This window comes from Pocillopora verrucosa, chromosome 5 (genome assembly GCF_036669915.1).
Source record: "Pocillopora verrucosa isolate sample1 chromosome 5, ASM3666991v2, whole genome shotgun sequence".
In the NCBI taxonomy this organism is placed as follows: domain Eukaryota; kingdom Metazoa; phylum Cnidaria; class Anthozoa; order Scleractinia; family Pocilloporidae; genus Pocillopora; species Pocillopora verrucosa.
The window spans coordinates 11,916,844-11,935,966 of NC_089316.1; the positions used below are offsets into that span (position 1 = coordinate 11,916,844).

General features: G+C 39.3%; 1 protein-coding gene and 1 long non-coding RNA gene across 2 annotated transcripts in view; both read left to right on the plus strand.

Moving 5' to 3' along the window:
- Window positions 1-1,822: 1,822 nt before the first annotated feature.
- On the plus strand, window positions 1,823-16,623 carry LOC131769438 (uncharacterized). Its single transcript, XR_010717625.1, has 3 exons — window positions 1,823-2,017; window positions 9,252-9,308; window positions 16,231-16,623. It is a non-coding gene; the product is annotated as an uncharacterized lncRNA (long non-coding RNA).
- Window positions 16,624-17,724: 1,101 nt separating this feature from the next.
- Window positions 17,725-19,123, plus strand: part of LOC131799731 (uncharacterized) — a gene marked incomplete at its 5' end in the record, with an annotated part of 51,315 nt that continues 49,916 nt past the window's right edge. The window contains one exon of the mRNA XM_066167558.1: window positions 17,725-18,244. Within this exon, the coding sequence (XP_066023655.1) occupies window positions 17,725-18,244 (520 nt within the window). The remainder of the gene's footprint in view (window positions 18,245-19,123) is intronic.

Here is a 19,123-nt window from a genome sequence, read left to right on the forward strand (position 1 = left end):
TAAATAGTGAGATTATATTTTAAAACTGAAATAGAAGCTAAAATGCTGGGCAGTTGAACCCATGAAGCACACAAAGATCAGTCATTAAAAAGAATACTGGGCTTATGATCATAAAAAAGTCAAGTTTTAACTTAGTTTGATGGCTTGTTATTGAACCTGTGTATTCTAATCATGTCTGAAATCCACAAGTTTTAATATTTCTACCTCAGTGTCCACATCCTCTGTCCCTGAGATGTCAAAATGGCAGTTGCACTGTGTGATGCTGATAAGGATTTGTTATATCCAATTGTAGCTCTTTTTTCCAAGCTTTTGGAAAGAGTATCTAATCAACTAAAAATAGCCATGGTTCATTTCACCTCAGTTGGTTTTTGTAACAGAAAGGAGTACAATACCCCAGTTACACCGTAAGACACCACAAGAAGCCCAAGCTTTTTCATTAACACTCTGTTAGTATATAAATACGGCAAAGATATAAATTCTGTAAACTGCTGCTTACGATCCCCCAACCCCCATTTATAAGCCCTCCCCCCCCCCTTTCAGGTTAAATGCACATCTACCTTTGAACAAAAATAAATTACAAAATACAAAAGAAAAATATTAAATACTAGGAGAGCAAAGATGAACTTCGAGGGGGAAATCTGAACTTCCGCGTTTTTTATCTTACAGTTTTGTTCGTGTTGTTAGTTTTTTGAAAAAATCCTGTTTTAAATGTAATGAAACGAGTTTGAGTTATTTCGACGTTTTGAAGCTTAATTAAAAACCAATAAATGCAAAACGTATTTTGATCAGCGTTCAGCTTCTTTCACTCTTTCTAGTACTTTCACAAGCCCCCACGGACGTAGGCCCCTCCGTTTATAAACCCCCTCGGATATAGGCCCCTCCATTTAAAAGCTCTTCCTAAAACTCTTACGAAGTTGTGTAATCACTGAGCTCATAATCGCTAGCTTTCGGTATATTTGTGTTGTGGAACTTAAAGGATTGGAATAGTACATTCTCAACTTGAAAGTTTGATTCCGTTTTGATCAAAAACAAAGACAACAACTTTTTTCGAATTTTCAAGGCTGTTTTGCGGCTGATTAGCTCGCAGTTGAGAGAGGCAAGAGAGGGGACTTAAAATTACCTATGCGGCCGTAAATCAGCTTTAAGAAACTTACAAAATTCAAACGAGCAAACAATATAGAGGCAACTGAAAGTTCTTTGTTCAAAAGTATTTAAAATTTCTGGGTTAAGTATGCAACAGTTTATTCTCAGACATCCTCATATTTCGCTCGTCGGCCAAAATAGTTATCATATTTGTACAGTTATGATGGCTAACTGTGCGAGCGTGGGCTACCTGTGAGCTCAGTCACGCATTTAGTGAAGAACTTAAAAACAAGAATAGGGCGGAATTACCCAAAATGCGCCATTTATTCTTAATGGGTGGGAAGGGGGGCAGGGCTGATGTTAGCCTTAATTTTCTTTATGCTCTTGGTTGATGGAAATGAGCAAAAAAGCTGCCGTGAGATCAGGAACTTTAACTCGCCCGGTTCTTCGCTTGTCTCTTATCCACTGACTCAGAGTCGCAAACAGGTTTCTTATTTTGAGAAAATTTGTCGGTTTAACTTATCTTGGGACAATCATGAAAATGACAACGATTTAACCAAGATAAACACAAGGAATCAAATTTACCCACTGAATAAATATAGGGGTCGGAATGTAACGGGCAAAGACCTTGACAAGTGGTCGCGTGACAGTTATGAAATTTGATTTCTGTTGTCAAGGTCATGTGATCTTTTTAATTGTGCGAATGTCAGGATTACATACTCAAATTCTAGGAGCCAGACGAGGCGATGAATCGAATGTCATTCGTCTCTCACCTCTCATCCCATCGAATTTCTTGTTTGTAAAAGTGCTCTACAGTTATCTACAAATCATTTAGTTTTACACCTCTGTCGAAGGAAAGGAACTCTCGCTGTGGATTAATTTTCCCAAGAGATTTGAGAAACAGATTGGTTGAATCCTTACCTCTGTGTTCCAGGTAAGACTAGGTGCAGCAATTTAGAAGATACTTTGATGACAGTCGTTGTTTGTAGTACCCTCGATTGCAGATATGCCCCGAACAACCTGCTTCAGTATAACTATCATCGTGTATAAAGTCCTACGTGATTCTGATAAATAGCAAAACGAAGATCGAGGTTAATAGAGTCTGAAGATAACGTAAGGGTTCAAGATGTTGAATAAACATTCGAGCGCGCGGTCGTTAGCTTTCGTTTTCTCGGAAATGTTGATGAGAAACTTCAGAGCGCTTATACTATTGTTAGAACATTTGGAAAGAGACGCACTCGGGAAAAATTCGGCTCGGGGGCTCAGGAGCTCGGTATGCTTGCATGTGAACCATTTTCAGAGCAAACTAAGAGTGTCGTGAACTCAAGGAAGCAAGCTCTCAGTTGAGCTCACTGCTGCCTTCATCAGATATTAAGTTTGGCAGTTCTAGTTACCACTGCCCATCTGTTACTATAGCAAAGCTCTCGCACTTCCCCGTGGACGATTTTGTCAGGCGAAAGAGCTTCAGCGAGAAACCACCAATTTCAAACTGAAGAGCTTGCTCCTTCAATCCCCAAAATTCTGTGAGATGTTTTTTTAAATTCGAATACCTTTGTCTGTTTATCTTCGTCGACCGGAACCCGGCTACGGTGGAGTTCGATTGCGACTTCTTCGCCTTTTCGGAAAAAAAAAACTCGCTATCACTTTTATGATTCCACCCATGGCTAACACGGCTGGACCGTATGAACAATCAACGTGATTGAAATAATGCATATATTTAGCCAAGCTTAAAAGCGGACCTCGCATTTCTTTTTTCCCGCATGTCTCAAGGGTAGAACGCCTTGCCACGGCTAGGACTAGACCCCGGTTTGACCACGCATGTTAAAAGTAGCGCCTTGTACGGGTACCCGTACAGTCATAAGTCCAAATTTTTTCGGTTTGATGGGTAACTACTACTACTTTGTATAATTATGGGGCTACGCTCTGCGAATTCCGCTATTACAGTGGGAGGTTTCGTGGGCTTGAGTACCGGAAATTGTTCTGTAAAATGATCCCGCGCTCTTCCGGCCAAAAAGTAAGAAGATGACAGGAAATTCTATAGCTAACTTAAATGTGGTTATTTCGTAAACTAGAAAAAATACAAAATTCTCTGCTGATCTTAACTTTCTGAAAACAAATGTCGATAATGTCGGCCCATGTCGGTAGTCGGTTAATTTTTTTTCTGTCGGTAGTCGGTAATTTTTTTCTCGTTTTGTTGGTAGTCGGCAGTATTTTTCGCCCTTTTTCGCTAGTCGGTTAACCCCATTCACACCCTCTTTAGACAGTCACATTGACTGGTAATGAAGAGTTTACACATTTACTCGGTTTTAAAAAATATTTCACCATGTTTACTGTTATAGCAATGGGTAAATACAATCTAAGGATGCTGGGTAAAACTTCCAAATCACCGCAATCGAGAAGGCATCCCACTTTCTGTCTCTGGAATATTTATTATGTGAAATCCAACTCATGAAGTTTCATTTTCATTTTCACTCAAGATTGTCTACAATAAATTCTTTTATGCTTAGAGTAGAGCTACCACATATTGCAAGTTTACTGTAAATATTGATCATGACCTTGACCATGTACAACGACATGAGGATGGAGAAACATGAAACTTAATCGTGCTGAAAATATTACGTGGCTTTCAGAGCTGTTAATTAGAGCCTAACCAGAAAAAAAAAACTGCGGGCTAGTCTGCTATCTTTTAGTGGATATTTTCACCTCATTCTCCTGAAAGAGATGTATCACTAGCCAGGAACAGGGTTATACCCCATTCAAAACAAAGCTGAAGTGTGTCCACGACAGCACCAGGCAGTCGTGCTACACACCATCTCACCGATTTCAATGAAATTGGCCAGTTTAAAGGATCTACCCCAAAACTCAAAAAGACAAATTGGTTTCTGTTTTGGTTTTTTCTTGGGGAAGATAGACAACCCCCCCCCCCCCCCGGTTTTTCTTGGTTTTCATCAGGGAAATCGCTTCAAAATAGGTAAAATGTATGAAGCTTTCACTGCCATGGTATTTAACCAATTACTCTGAGGGTTTGCACACATATTATTACATCCTTAGTAAATGTCCAACGCAAGTATCAGTCAATTTGTTCGACGGCTTGTCAATCAACAGAGGCAAATAAACGACTGTGTTCTTAGACCTTCCTTTTCGATTCATCCAAATATTTAACAACTTTGAGGTCAAATATCTCCCCTTGCCAGAAAGCTACAACACTAATCTTAATTTCCCTTTATAATCCATCATTTCATCTCCGAAAACCGTCAAAAAAATATCCAGGCACTACCGTATTTTTGTGTTGAATGCCTTTTAAAATCTGCGACTGTGACAAGCTTCTCTCAACTACACCAGTCACGCAATTCTGGATCTAGGCGGTCACTTGACAAAATAAACCTACATTTTTTAGCTCTCTATACGAGATGGTTGATCAAGAAAGCTAAAAAATGCGAAGAACTTTCAAGATTTTTCGTAGGAATGGAGAATTTCACGCTTACTGAGATGCGTGTAGGCGAAAAATTAATGAGAAAATCGTAGCTTTTTTTTCTGTCGTTTATTACTATGGAGATTTGCTGAAATCAGCAAATATGGCTTTTGTACGGCACAAAACATCCATTAGTCTATAACTTGATTGTTTGTCGTCATCACTGCTCATTTCAGGGGATTTTAAAGTCATACGCTGCGTGTTGGTTGACATTATCACAAGTTCCAGTGTGCTGTAACTTCGGCTTTCACAGACGAGAAATTCTGCGCTCTCACTCGAGAGCAAATATCAATAGCTCAATCAAACTAAAAACTGTGCTGCTATCCCGAAAATAACATTAAAATAGTGTTGTCGTTGTCACTTACCGCCATCGAACATTTCCATGCAGAACTCCGCCAAACTAACATCTGTTGCGTGACCCGTAGACTTTCCGTAGGAATTATTCAAGCGCGTTGTTCATGCTTTCTGCTAAATAAAACTTTCAGAATAATCTGCAGATCTCTATGATTATTTGCTTGCTTCTATCGTAAATTACAGTATTTTTTTTTTGAGCATTTTGTGACTACATATAAATCCACATCTCTCTCGATCGAGTGTTGCCGGTGTTTAATTGCGTGACTAGTAAAATTTATTAATTGTTACCTAAAATAAAATAATAATTAGAAAAATATCTCAGGGAATTTAAGTGAAGTATTAAAGGAAAAAGAACTGTAGCCCTCATTCATTAAAAACCGCGAATAAAAGTGAAATAAACGTGATTTTATTGTACGTTTTTTTGAAAGCTCATAACAAGATCTAAATTTCTGTTAAGTTCGAATGTGATTTGTTCCTTGTAATCTGTAATAAGTCTAGTAATAAGTCTAGTCGTCAACGCTTCATTCATAGTTTGACCTTTAAGCTGTCGACTGAAGTAACGCAATCGTATCGTTTTGCCGTAATAAATGACTTTTGAAAATGTTTTAAGGATCTATTAATTAAATTAATTTTGCATGACCATTACACACATTTGCTCCCGGGTATCGCGCAAAATTATTCAACCTGATTTACTCAACATTTTGCATCGATGAACAAGATAATTTCTCAAATCACCGCTCAAATTTACAGCCGATAATCATGTAGCATGTCCCAAGTTAGAGGAATGATGCATCTTATGCACTTATCAGCGGCCATCCCGGGGGGTTGACCCCGGGGACATACGGGGAAATAGCGCGGGATTTTCTGACCTTTGTCGCCAATTTTTGGCCCGGGACGGGGGCATTGGACCGCTTTTGCACTTCCGATGCGAGATACACGGGGAAAGACCCGAGGGATTTGTAACATCGCCGCTATCTTCAAAAATGAAAGATCCGGACCGCGGGGACTGGGTATTACCGGTGAACGGCTTCCAAAATGGCGACGGAGAAAAAGGTAAGCGTGTCTTACGATTCTCCCGTAAATCTGTCCCCTTTTGTTGGTCATCCTTCCCTAACATAGCGCTAGAAATCTATGATCTCTTCCATGCTAATCTTTTGATGATTAGGTGTTGAATATTTATACTGTCATCTGTTTGAATTATTCATATTTTGCTAACTATATATATTATTGTTAAACTTTTATTAAAAACTATGCAGAAAATTACGTTACAACTTGGAATTCCTTTCAAATTATGCTCCCCGGGGTAGGGACAGTGGTAGCTTTTTGTGGAAGAATATTGGCCTTGGGTAGGTGGAATTTGCGAATGTCTTGGTGCAAATGCCTGGGGGTTCTCCGGGGTCAACCCCACGGGATGGCCGCTGATAAGTGCATTATCTCAGAGAATTCTCAATGATTATAAATTCATTCTTAAACCAACAACAGCAAATTTGGCTTACCTTTAACAATTACTTGCCTCTCAAGAACGTCATCTTCACCAGCAACATGTGAGACGTACAGATATATGATACACTCCCCATAAATCAAGTGTCAGGGGATTAACTTGATTCACTTGAGTCGATAGTCGTCAGTACCGCAAAGTAGTTTCCTTTGCGGAATGTCGGTCAGCCCCATAGTTCTTTTTCCTTTAATATTTCCCATAAAATTCACTTGAATATTTTTCTTAGCTAATCAATTATTTTTATTTTAGTTATTGATTGATTCTGTTTTCGTTTTTTTACTCGTGGTCATTCTTGGTCACTCGTGGTCACAATCACTCGTGGTCACGCGTGGTCACTCGGAGTGTACTTTTAGACATGATCATCATCCATAAAGTTGGAGTAACTAAAAATATGTGAGGCGTGTTGCGTAAATGGACGCCACAGGACAAATATTTCAAATATCACGATTTCCCCACACATCCTTTGTCATTATTCCTGGAATGTTTTGGTAAAATTTGACGAAAATCAGACAAATCTATGTACCCTATAATTTCGCTCAAATTTGTCGTATTCCTCCTAAAATCAAATTCGAGATTTTAGCTCATAGAGGTTCGCAAACAATATCTCCCCACGCCAGGAGATCATCTCGCCTTCTGAAACCGCAAACAATGGGACAACTGCACCTCCTGGCGTCAATGACGATGGATCAAGATTCTCGATCGCTCGGTGGAGCGTTGAGGAGGGCGACACAATAAGGAGCAAAGTTGCCAAAGCAAAGAAAAGCCCGCGGCAAACATGGAGAAGCCGAAAAATGTGCTGAGGAGCAAGACAACAAATCGACAGACAGCTTTTAAAATTACGATTCGAGGCAATTGTTGTTGTCTTTGTATCCAGGCTTCAATAAAGAAAAGGAAACCTCGTTTTTAACATTGTGTATGGCAAAGTTTGGTTGGACGGCGACTGCTTTGTTCGAAATATGGACGCCATCGTTGAGCTCCGACATAACATGTCTCTTTTACAAAGGAATATTTTTCTTTTCTTTACAGAATGGTACTCTTTCTTTCTTCTACGGGCCTTTTTTTTCTTTTTTTTTTTACTAAGGACTTTTTTCCGCTCTTGATTTTTCCGTGAGCAAAGATTTTTCCACAAGCAAAGAGCTTCTACGAGTGATTTTTTTAAAGTGCCCGAGGTAAACAAGATATGGGATTACATTTAAACGAAAATCGAGCCTCAACGTGAACTCGCCCAGGGGATGCGTCCAGGTCCGAGATTATGACACCTTCCTAATTTATTAACTTTCATTTTAAAATACGTTTTTTTAAATAAATCGGTTGCTTTTAAAGATTTCGGAATTATTTTATGGAAACGTTATGTTGAATATTTGAATTCAGTTTAGTGAAATAAAGCAAAATCGATTTTTTCGGCCTCTGAAGGTGGAAATTCCCTCTGCCCCCGGTCTCTCGCAGCTAGGAATTTTCCCTTTTTCCGTGGTATGCGTATGGCATACCATGGTGAAAACCCAGCTGTGTTTCTTTTTCATTGCATGGACAAATTGCAAAGCTAGTCAATAGGAATACGTAAAATCTTATCGATTTTCATCTTATGTAAACATTGGCGGCTGGATTGATCAGAAGCGGACGAAAATAATTTCTGACAAAAGAAAACCTATGGAAATCATTTCCGCATATCTATAATTTCATTCAGTCAAAAAAACTACCGGTCATATTAAGTACGTTCTGAGGTATTTTCGTTCCGAGGCAGAAAACTTATCAGATACAAGCTGGAGAAAACCGTGTGAACAAAGATCATTGCGTTACAATGCAAAGATATATTGAGGATTGTAGAATGGTGGAGTTTGGATTGTGCAGGCGAGGAAAGATTTGGATTCCAGCAGCTAAATTAACGAATTCTGCAAATGTAAATTCGATAAACGCAGGTTACTATTTTTTGCTGTTTTTGTCGGCTGTATATAGGTTAATTATTCTGCGGAGTTGGATGGTTACCATAATTGTGAATCTCTTCGTGATATTCCGGAACCTTGGCTTTTGAAATAAGAGCAACCTTGCTTTGCAGTAAGACCTGTATCTACAAGTTCACAGCCATGTTTCATCATGCACGAGTTGGCCATGATTCTTTGATTAGATAAAGGAGACAGTTGAATTTATTTGCCATGCTGTGGTGTTTTAATCGATTTCTTTCTTACCACAAACTTAACTACAAATCTCTAGGAAATAACTTAGGTACAGTCTTTAACTTAAGTACAGTCTTTCATTTGTATTAAAGTGTATACGGCCTGTTTTCGTACTTATTGACGTTTTCGATAAACAAATCACGGCTCAAAGGAGAGAAGTCTGTCAGCGGAGATGGAAATTGTTTTTACCGAGCTGTTGCTTTTAGAAGGGATGAAACAGGCGCTGAGAAACACGAGGTGATTAGGAGGTGGAGGGGCAGTTTGTTTCAGGAAAAGGTTTTTTAGCTGCGACTCTTCGCTATTTTCAAATACAAAAACAGTCACAGTTTCTTCAACACTAAAATTTTCTACAGTGGTTTCTTCGGCTGATCTAAATGACTAATAATGGTACACTGTAACTGCACAATTTCTTTCAATGCTACACTTAGTAGCTCCCAGGAATCCAACGGAATCACCTTTAGGCGTCTTACTATACTTACGTCTATTTAAATTGAGCCGCGGCTTAATTCTTTAAATTGAACATACGATTGTTTTGAGATTAAGGTGTGCAAAGAAACCTTCGATTTTTTCCTTTGCATTGTGGCTTGTTTAACTTGATAAATTAGGAAAATGAACTGACCGCTGAAGCGCTTGGGGAAGATAAGTAATATTTTCCTTTATGTTCTTTTTTTAGCTATGGAGGTTCCGCAAGGCGAGACAGATCGAGATCGTGAACAAGAGAGCTCTTCAGGTTTGAAAACACTGAATATGAACATTACACTATTCCACAATAACGTCTTTCATGCTTAGAGTAGAGCTACATATTTGAAAGTTAACTTTAAATACCGATCATGGCCTTAAATTTTGTTTGAAAGTAAAATTAGTACAACGACGTGAAGATGGAGAAACAAGAACCTTAATCATGCTGCAAATATTGCGTAGCTTTTAGACGGCTGTTAATTAAAGTCTCACCGGAATAAATAGCGGGCCAGTCTGCCATCTTTTGGTAGATACTTTCACCTCGTTTTGCTTAAAGTGATGCATCATTAGCCAGTGACAGAGTTATACCCCATTCAAAACAAGGCTTAAACATGTTTTAAAGCTGTTTTGTCAAACTCAGCTTAAAATATTCAGTTTCTTCATGGAAGCTGCTTAAACCAATGTTTGTCGGCTTCAAATATAGCACAAATTGAATCCTATGGACAATTAAGCTTCTTGGTTCACTTTTTCTGATTTACAACGGTTAAGCCCGGTCGAAACGAAGTTTATTTTGCGAAACAAACTTTCTCTATTACCACAAGAATATACAAAGGTATTTGTAAGACTCGGTACTTCTCTGTAATGTTGATCGGCCGGACTGAGTAAATCCGAGTTCTCGCGGCTCAGTGGCCGTGATACCGAAATTACAGCGCGAAGATGAAGCTCGGTGCAATGTCGCTCTCATCGATCTTAAAGAATCAAGGTACGTTTCTTCCTGGCCCTTTTAATAGAAAAAATTCCTGACCCCCCACCTTAAGGTGACTGACCAAAGTGCGACACTCCCCTAACTACTTCGTGGTTTGTTCCATGCCGTAGTTATCTCGGAACGTTTCGCTTGTGAACGCAAAATGTTTGAATGTAAATATATCTCGATATTACCTGTGTGTGAGGTGAAACAAGAAATTGCGAACATTCACTGTGGGATATTAACGTTGTATAGCTGAAGTTTGAATATGGAAGTATAAACTTTGAGACTTTGTAAGTCCTTCTCCAGGCACACGAACTCCACGAACCAATCCCGATTACAGCAAACTTCCCGACTTTCACCTCCTACCACGTACGAAAACATCTACGAGTGGCCGCAAACCTGATGATTATCAGCCTTGAGCTCAAATAAAACAGATCTTTCAAAAGGGTAAGCTCAAAGCAGGGGATAAAAAGGCAATCAAAGAGTTTTCTGAAAAGTACATTGTCTCAGAAAAGCTTGATGCAGATTATATTGAGCATCTAACTGACATTGAAATGAGAAAAGATAAGCGGCGAACAGATAATGAAAGGAAGTGTGCCGAAATAAAGAAACAGGGCTACAATGACATTGAATAGGAAGATCTCTATCACAGAAACCAGTCGCCATCCCTTAGAGTAGGTAAACTTGAACTTTATTGCATTTAGAGGAAAGAGAGATGAGAAAGTGAAGGTGGTGAAGGCACGTATTGGCAGTAAGATTTTGACTTCTATTGTGGAGGACAGTCAGAACAACTTTCAGCCAGCCTCTTGACTCCAATTCAGAGTCTGACAGTGACCGGCTAGAGCGCATTGTTGGATCTAGTAGAAACTCGGGCAGCGGATAGTCAACAGGAGCAAGAGGCTAAAGAAACGATACCTGAGTCTAGTACGCCTCGATACGGATGGAAAAGGACACGAGTCCTCCGAGAAAAACTATGTGCCATGGCATATAAATGTAGAAATGTAACATAGAAGCGATAACAAAACACCAAATTAAATCAAAGTAGGTGAAAAGAAAAACTTAAACTATAAGTAAAATGGAAAGCACATCACAAAAGATCTCGTTTAAAAATTCTGGAAAAAGTGTGTCCCTTAGCTTGAATTGCTTACAGAAAGGTATGACCCTCCCCTTTAGGTTCTCACTTTTATTGATAACCTTCCCCTCTGAGGCCCCGGCCCTACCCCCAAGAAAAAACGTACCTTTCCTTAATGTTGCAAGCCAAACATGACAAAATTGAGTTGAGTTCAAAACTACCTATCGAATTTCAGTGATCGATGTGTGAGATTTTAATAGGCTAGTTTCGAATTATTTTTCGAGTAAGTCTGATTTTTAGCATCAAGTCGAGGCTGAGGGGAATAGGAGTCGTCTCAACATGGCAGGGAATGATGCCTTCTTCACAAATATGAAAGTTCCTGAGCTACGGAAATTCTTAAAGGAAAGGGGTATTCAAATTTCTATAAACGGTAAGAGTAGGAAAAGGGCAGAACTGCTAGAGCTTTGCAAGAACGCAGCTGAAATAAAAGTTCCTGAACTTGAAAAGAAAACAGAGCAATGCGACGAGTTGATTACGTTGCCAGGAGAAAAACTACTTCCCCATCCATTTTCGCTGAAGTTTTTGAACTCATGACTTCACCGGTATTTCAGACTTCAGGATTCCCGATAGCTGCCATTATCTGGTTGGAAAAGATGGTTACGATGAAGACTGTTTACGGTCGTGTAAAAGTCCTGAGGGTTTTTGCTTATTTATTGAGGGGTACGTGGAGGATCTGGAGGATCTGAAGTACCACGATTTAACTGATGCTGGGACAGATAAACCGACTGGATACTGCTATTTCCAGTTCATAGTCCTTTCCTTTGAAAGCTTCTTCTCTATGAACTTTGTTTTTATAAAGGACGTGGCCATGATCATTCAGAGCAACTTCAGTAGAAACACGGATAATTTGGGCGTGAAGTACTCCTTTGCTGTCTTCGTTAGCGTTTCGTTTTCTCCGCTCATTCGACCTTTTTTCGCGTTGACTTGGACTTCTACGGACTGTAAGCTGATTAACTATTGTTGGAACCGTGCCGTGTGTCAACCTTTTAGTTTCAGAAAGTGTCTTCACGACTTTTTTAGTCTCAAAGTGTTCGGAGCATATATGCATGTTCTTGATGGACGTGAACTCCTTATCAGCGCGACGACAGAAGGCGCTTCCTTTCTTTCTTAGACTCTCTTCGCCTGAAAACTCGGAAAAGTTGAGGTTCGGCCTTTTAGTTATTTTTGCACACAGAAATGGCACAAAACTTCATATTCGACTTTCAGTCACTCCGATCTTGCTTTCAAAATAAGCGCCCCTTAGCCTCAGCTTGGTGCTAATAATTAGTTACCAGACTATGTCGTAAAAACAATTTGAAATTAGCCTACTTCACCACTACATCAGAAATGGACATTACTTTATGAGAATGAAGAACTGTCATGCGATATTTTAAATTACCCATCGAAAATGATAAAACCTTAATCGAGAAAAAAACTGATGTAGCAATATACTGAGAATTAAATATTAACTGTTGAGAATGAGAAATTGTTGCGTGAGAAAAAGAAATCACTATGCGAGATTATCGATTACTTTTTCTGAGCCGGTGAGCAACAGCTAGTAAGCGGAATATTTCTCTCAAAATGGCGGAGCAACTTAGTGCAGAATACTTTACAAAGTTTGTTGATTCTCTAAAGAGCACCATTGAAAGGGACTTTCGTTTATCACGCATTGTTCATGTAGGATTAGAAATCTGTGCCAGGAAGCTTTAGGAATACACAACAATGCTTATCACTGTCTCAAAATTCCTCTTCAAACCTGTTTGAGCTGTTAGAATTGTCTTTAGTCGTCTTATTAAGAAAGACGTCAGATATTTTAAATGTATCATGCCTTTGTCCAAAGGAAAAAATTCCATTGGCATTCTCTGCAAGTTCAGGAGGGAGTCCGGCGTACATTATTGCAAAGGAAATGATCAAGCAACTAGTGTAAACTGGATAAGTATAGGAACATGCCTTGGAATCTCCAACCATAGGCAGCCCACGTTCCAGCTGTGAGATGATCATCTTGCGAAATAGCAGTCATGGCGAAATTATAAGAGTTTATATGGGAATATTTACGACCGCTGTTGGGAATTAAAAAATACAGTCAAATTCTCAATAACAATACCTCACTTTACTTCCACAGTGCATCGCCTGTTATCTGACCGCTTACTATGTTTTCTAGGTTTACTACACAAGAACGGCTTTTCTAATGTTGCAAACCTACAAATGGATAACTTGCTAAAATGGGTTCTTTTAAAGATAGCAAGCGGTCAGATAACAAGCGCTGCACTTTCATGTTACAGGCAGTCTAAAATGTGGGGCTAATGCAGAAATTGGCAGACATTTGGAATTGATTATAATGATTGACTGTGATTATGACTGATATTGAAACAGAAAACAATGTTTTTTGTGCCAGGGTCACACAGTCAGCTTACAGTAATTACACAATAGGATTGACCCCCTCTCTGACGATGGAAACAATGGAATTAAGCACTTTCTGAACATTGTGACGATCATTAAAAGTTTCAATATTGAATTTAACATTTATCAGCGTCTAATCAAAATTATTTTGATATTTCCTTTGATGATAATGGAAGTACTTGTACATGATCATTGTTATCCCTCCCTCACATAGGAAAGTTTAATGCAGACGCTGTGTTAATTACAACATAAAACATTGTGAAGATCAACCAGTGAATAAGACTGAAGTTATGCTGTTGCGTTCGAAGCTTGTATAATGAAATGGTAATAATTTTTTTTCAATAGTTTCAAAATTGCACTGAACACTAAGAGAGGATGAAAATTTTCATGCTTCACGATTTGTCTGGAGGTATAAAATGAAATTAATGACATTTTTAACGGCTGTCACCAGTATAATTGACCCTTAATGATAACTTCAAGTATGACTCCTGAATTTTGATGTAATCTTGATGGATGCTGTTATTTTCACTGATTTATCATGGAACCATTTTCACTTTTGTAGATGCATTTATTTGGTGGTGTAAGTAGTCCACTGAAATCAATGTAGTATTTCGTGCAATTTAAAATTCAGGCATTGATCTCCTAGAAGACACGTAATGGTAGTAAAAGCGACATGTCACCTTTTACCCCGAGTTTTCGCATTCCAAGGGCTGACAATTAAAATCTTGTTGTTATGACCACTTACACTTACTACTTAAAGTCTTAGTGATATTAGAGATAAGCTGATAAAATTTTAATTTAGATTTGTAGTCATGAAACTTGCATATTTTACATCCCTCTCGAAAGGCTTTCTAACTTGTAACCAAACTAACTGCCAGTGACAACTGTAATGACATTTGAATAGATATAAATTTGTGACCTAATTCTTTATTCTTTCGGAAAGTTTAGAAAATGCCATCAACAGTAACTTGTATTCTGTGTTTAAAAAAAATCCTTATACCAGTAATGTGAAAATGTTATGCAGAACATAAAAATTTAAAAACTAAGAAGAAATTTCAAAGTATTCATTTCAAAGCATTCTGAGTGATCATTTCAAATTGTTCACATCTTCCATACTCAACAATACCACAAGGCTTGCTCCTCTTTCATTACATTAGTGAACTCCTCAAGCAGTGCTGGGTATGATTCATATGTAGATGGAAGTTCTAGCAATGGTCTACATGTTCTGGCAAAAGGACGTCAATGCTACTCTTCAAGGATAGCAAAGTGCACATCTATGTTGTGTACGTACAGTGATCACATCACTACCAGTACAGATCCAGAGAATATGGGTAAAGATTTGCAATTCAGTGACTCTATAAACCGTTTCAGTTGTTCAAAGGATGTCAGTTCTGCTTCAGTTGGTTCTTCAGCTCTGAATAACTTGTTAATTAATTTGGCGGCTTGCTTTAGTCTCGAGGGACTGAAAGTTTCCCTTAGAGCATAATATCTTGAGAATTGGACTCCACCAGTTGATCTCTAAGAGTGATTAGTGACCATTTTCTCCTATCAGAATCCCCTCTAAAACAAACATTAAGATCATGAGAATAAGGAAATGATAACGAACTAAAGAGGCTCTTGGTTGTTAAACAAATTCTCTTTGTCAGCACCATAGGATATGCATAGAGAACAGTACGGAAAAAAAGTATGCTGATGTTAGGATGCAAAGGGTTAAAACACTTGAATAATGTAAAAATTCCAAGACATCTTCATCATTAGGTTTAAAATCATCGCCAAGGCACTTGTCCAATGCCTCTCTATCTTCTGTAGTTACAAATTGGCTAAGTCTTCATATCAACGTCTCTGAAGTGATCACTTCATCCCCATAAATATACAAGGCCACAAAAGATCTAACAAATTTACTAGGCAGTAATTGGCCCATAGGTAACCATATAGCAGAACCTAGGCAATGGCTTCCCACTGTAGTTTCTTCATGTCATGCTCAATAAATGGGACTTTTTAATTGTTTCCAATCATCAGCGATGTGAAGCACTTTTGCCAAAGGCATGCTAAAACATTTAGAAGAACCTTGTTGCCTTCTCCCTTCTCTTCTCTACCAGCAGTGGCTATGTTTAGGTTATGGTGCTTCTAGGAATGTAGAAGGAGGGGGGAACAAAACATTTGTTAACACTTATCCTCAAACTGCGACGGGTGATTTTTTAATAAATTGTTTCACTTCAATATCAATCTCCTATGTAGAAAGCTTAACGGCCGATGATAAGGCATCACCCAAAGGCTGGTCGACTCCGATATTCAGTTTTCACGCGAAAAGAAGTGCTCTTACCACTTCGACTCCGTCATTAGTGAAAACCAGCCTCAAACAAATGGAGAAAAGGATATCCCGAAACGATTATCTATTTTTTTCCATAGTTTAGTAATAAACTGTGGGCAAGGACCGGAAGAGCATTTGCAATAAATTCATCCAAGGTCAAACTTAGTGTAATCCATCGAGCAACATCTACATTTCGTTAGTTTCCAATCGATTTGGCCATTTGTTAAATAAAAATATTATTTACATTCAATTGTACGGATATTTGAATAAGAAAAAAAAGTGGAAAGCTAAATGCAAAAGAGAATCTCTATGAAGAAAGAACTTTTTGTGTATTTATGATTGCTAGATTATTTCTCTTTTCTTCTCACGAACGCCATTTTTTCCTTTTTCATATTGGAGGGTAGGCGAAAATTTGCAAAATACACAAAAGTTGAAACCCAACGACAAAGCTGGAAGGGAAGAGACTTACAGAAATCTTGGCATTGTCCATCAAAATTCAAGCGATTATCATAAGGCAGTCGAGAACCATGAGCGTCATCTACAAGTTGCAAAACAAGTGGGAGACAAAGCTGAAGAAGGACGGGCTTATGGAAATCTTGGCAATGCCTATCGGAAGTTAGGCGATTTTCATAAGGCTATCAGTTACCACGAGCGTCATCTACAAATTGCAAAAGAAGTGGGAGACAAAGCTATAGAAGGACGGGCTTATGGAAATCTTGGCAATGCCTATCATAGCTTAGGCGATTTTTATAAGGCTATCAGTTACCACGAGCGTCGTCTACAGATTGCAAAAGAAGTGGGACACAAAGCTGGAGAAGGACGGGCTTATGGAAATCTTGGCAATGCCTATCATAGCTTAGGCGATTTCATAAGGCTATCAGTTACCACGAGCGTCATCTACAAATTGCAAAAGAAGTGGGACACAAAGCTGGAGAAGGACGGGCTTATGGAAATCTTGGCAATGCCTATGATAGCTTAGGCGATTTTCATAAGGCTATCAGTTACCACGAGCGTCATCTACAAATTGCAAAAGAAGTGGGAGACAAAGCTGGAGAAGGACGGGCTTATGGAAATCTTGGCAATGCCTATGATAGCTTAGGCGATTTTCATAAGGCTATCAGTTACCACGAGCGTCATCTACAAATTGCAAAAGAAGTGGGAGACAAAGCTGGAGAAGGACAGGCTTATGGAAATCTTGGCAATGCCTATCATAGCTTAGGCGATTTTCATAAGGCTATCAGTTACCACGAGCGTCATCTACAAATTGCAAAGAAGTGGGAGACAAAGCTGGAGAAGGACGGGCTTATGGAAATCTTGGCAATGCCTATGATAGCTTAGGCGATTTTCATAAGGCTATCAGTTACCACGAGCGTGATCTACAAATTGCAAAAGAAGTGGGAGACAAAGCTGGAGAAGGACGGGCTTATGGAAATCTTGGCAATGCCTATGATAGCTTAGGCGATTTTCATAAGGCTATCAGTTACCACGAGCGTCATCTACAAATTGCAAAAGAAGTGGGAGACAAAGCTGGAGAAGGACGGGCTTATGGAAATCTTGGCAATGCCTATGATAGCTTAGGCGATTTTCATAAGGCTATCAGTTACCACGAGCGTCATCTACAAATTGCAAAAGAAGTGGGAGACAAAGCTGGAGAAGGACGGGCTTATGGAAAATCTTGGCAATGCCTATGATAGGTTAGGCGATTTTCATAAGGCTATCAGTTACCACGAGCGTGATCTACAAATTGCAAAAGAAGTGGGAGACAAAGCTGGAGAAGGACGGGCTTATGGAATCTTGGCAATGCCTATCATAGCTTAGGCGATTTTCATAAGGCTATCAGTTACCACGAGCGTCATCTACAAATTGCAAAAGAAGTGGGAGACAAAGCTGGAGAAGGACAGGCTTATGGAAATCTTGGCAATGCCTATCATAGCTTAGGCGATTTTCATAAGGCTATCAGTTACCACGAGCGTCATCTACAAATTGCAAAAGAAGTGGGAGACAAAGCTGGAGAAGGAGGGGCTTATGGAAATCTTGGCAATGCCTATGATAGCTTAGGCGATTTTCATAAGGCTATCAGTTACCACGAGCGTCATCTACAAATTGCAAAAGAAGTGGGAGACAAAGCTGGAGAAGGACGGGCTTATGGAAATCTTGGCAATGCCTATGATAGCTTAGGCGATTTTCATAAGGCTATCAGTTACCACGAGCGTCATCTACAAATTGCAAAAGAAGTGGGACACAAAGCTGGAGAAGGAGGAGCTTATGGAAATCTTGGCAATGCCTATCGGAAGTTAGGCGATTTTCATAAGGCTATCAGTTACCACGAGCGTCATCTACAAATTGCAAAAGAAGTGGGAGACAAAGCTGGAGAAGGAGGGGCTTATGGAAATCTTGGCAATGCCTATCATAGCTTAGGCGATTTTCATAAGGCTATCAGTTACCACGAGCGTCATCTACAAAAAGCAAAAGAAGTGGGGGATTAAAGCTGGAGAGAGACGGGCTTATGGAAATCTTGGCAATGCCTATCATAGCTTAGGCGATTTTCATAAGGCTATCAGTTACCACGAGCGTCGTCTACAAATTGCAAAAGAAGTGGGACACAAAGCTGGAGAAGGACGGGCTTATGGAAATCTTGGCAATGACTATCATAGCTTAGGCGATTTTCATAAGGCTATCAGTTACCACGAGCGTCATCTACAAATTGCAAAGAAGTGGGACACAAAGCTGGAGAAGGAGGAGATTATGGAAATCTTGGCAATGCCTATCGGAAGTTAGGCGATTTTTTCATAAGGCTATCAGTTACCACGAGCGTCATCTACAAATTGCAAAAGAAGTGGGAGACAAAGCTGGAGAAGGACGGGCTTATGGAAATCTTGGCAATGCCTATCATAGCTTAGGCGATTTTCATAAGGCTCTCAGTTACCACGAGCGTCATCTACAAAAAGCAAAAGAAGTGGGGGATAAAGCTGGAGAGAGACGGGCTTATGGAAGTCTTGGCAATGCCTTTCATAGCTTAGGCAACTTTCCTAAGGCAATCGAGTACCGTGAGCGTCATCTACAAATTGCAAAAGAAGTGGGGGACATGGCTGGAGAAGGAGAGTCATACGGTAATCTTATGTTATACTCTTAATCAATGCATATCCGAGCTTTCGCGATTTTCATGACTCCAGCCTAAAATTTTCCTGGCAAATCAAAGGACAAAGTTTGTTTGAGTGTTACATCTACATTATAAATTTCAAAGTGGAAAATTCTCTTACTGCTCGACCTAGTCTGCCAAAGGATTCCACCTCCAAT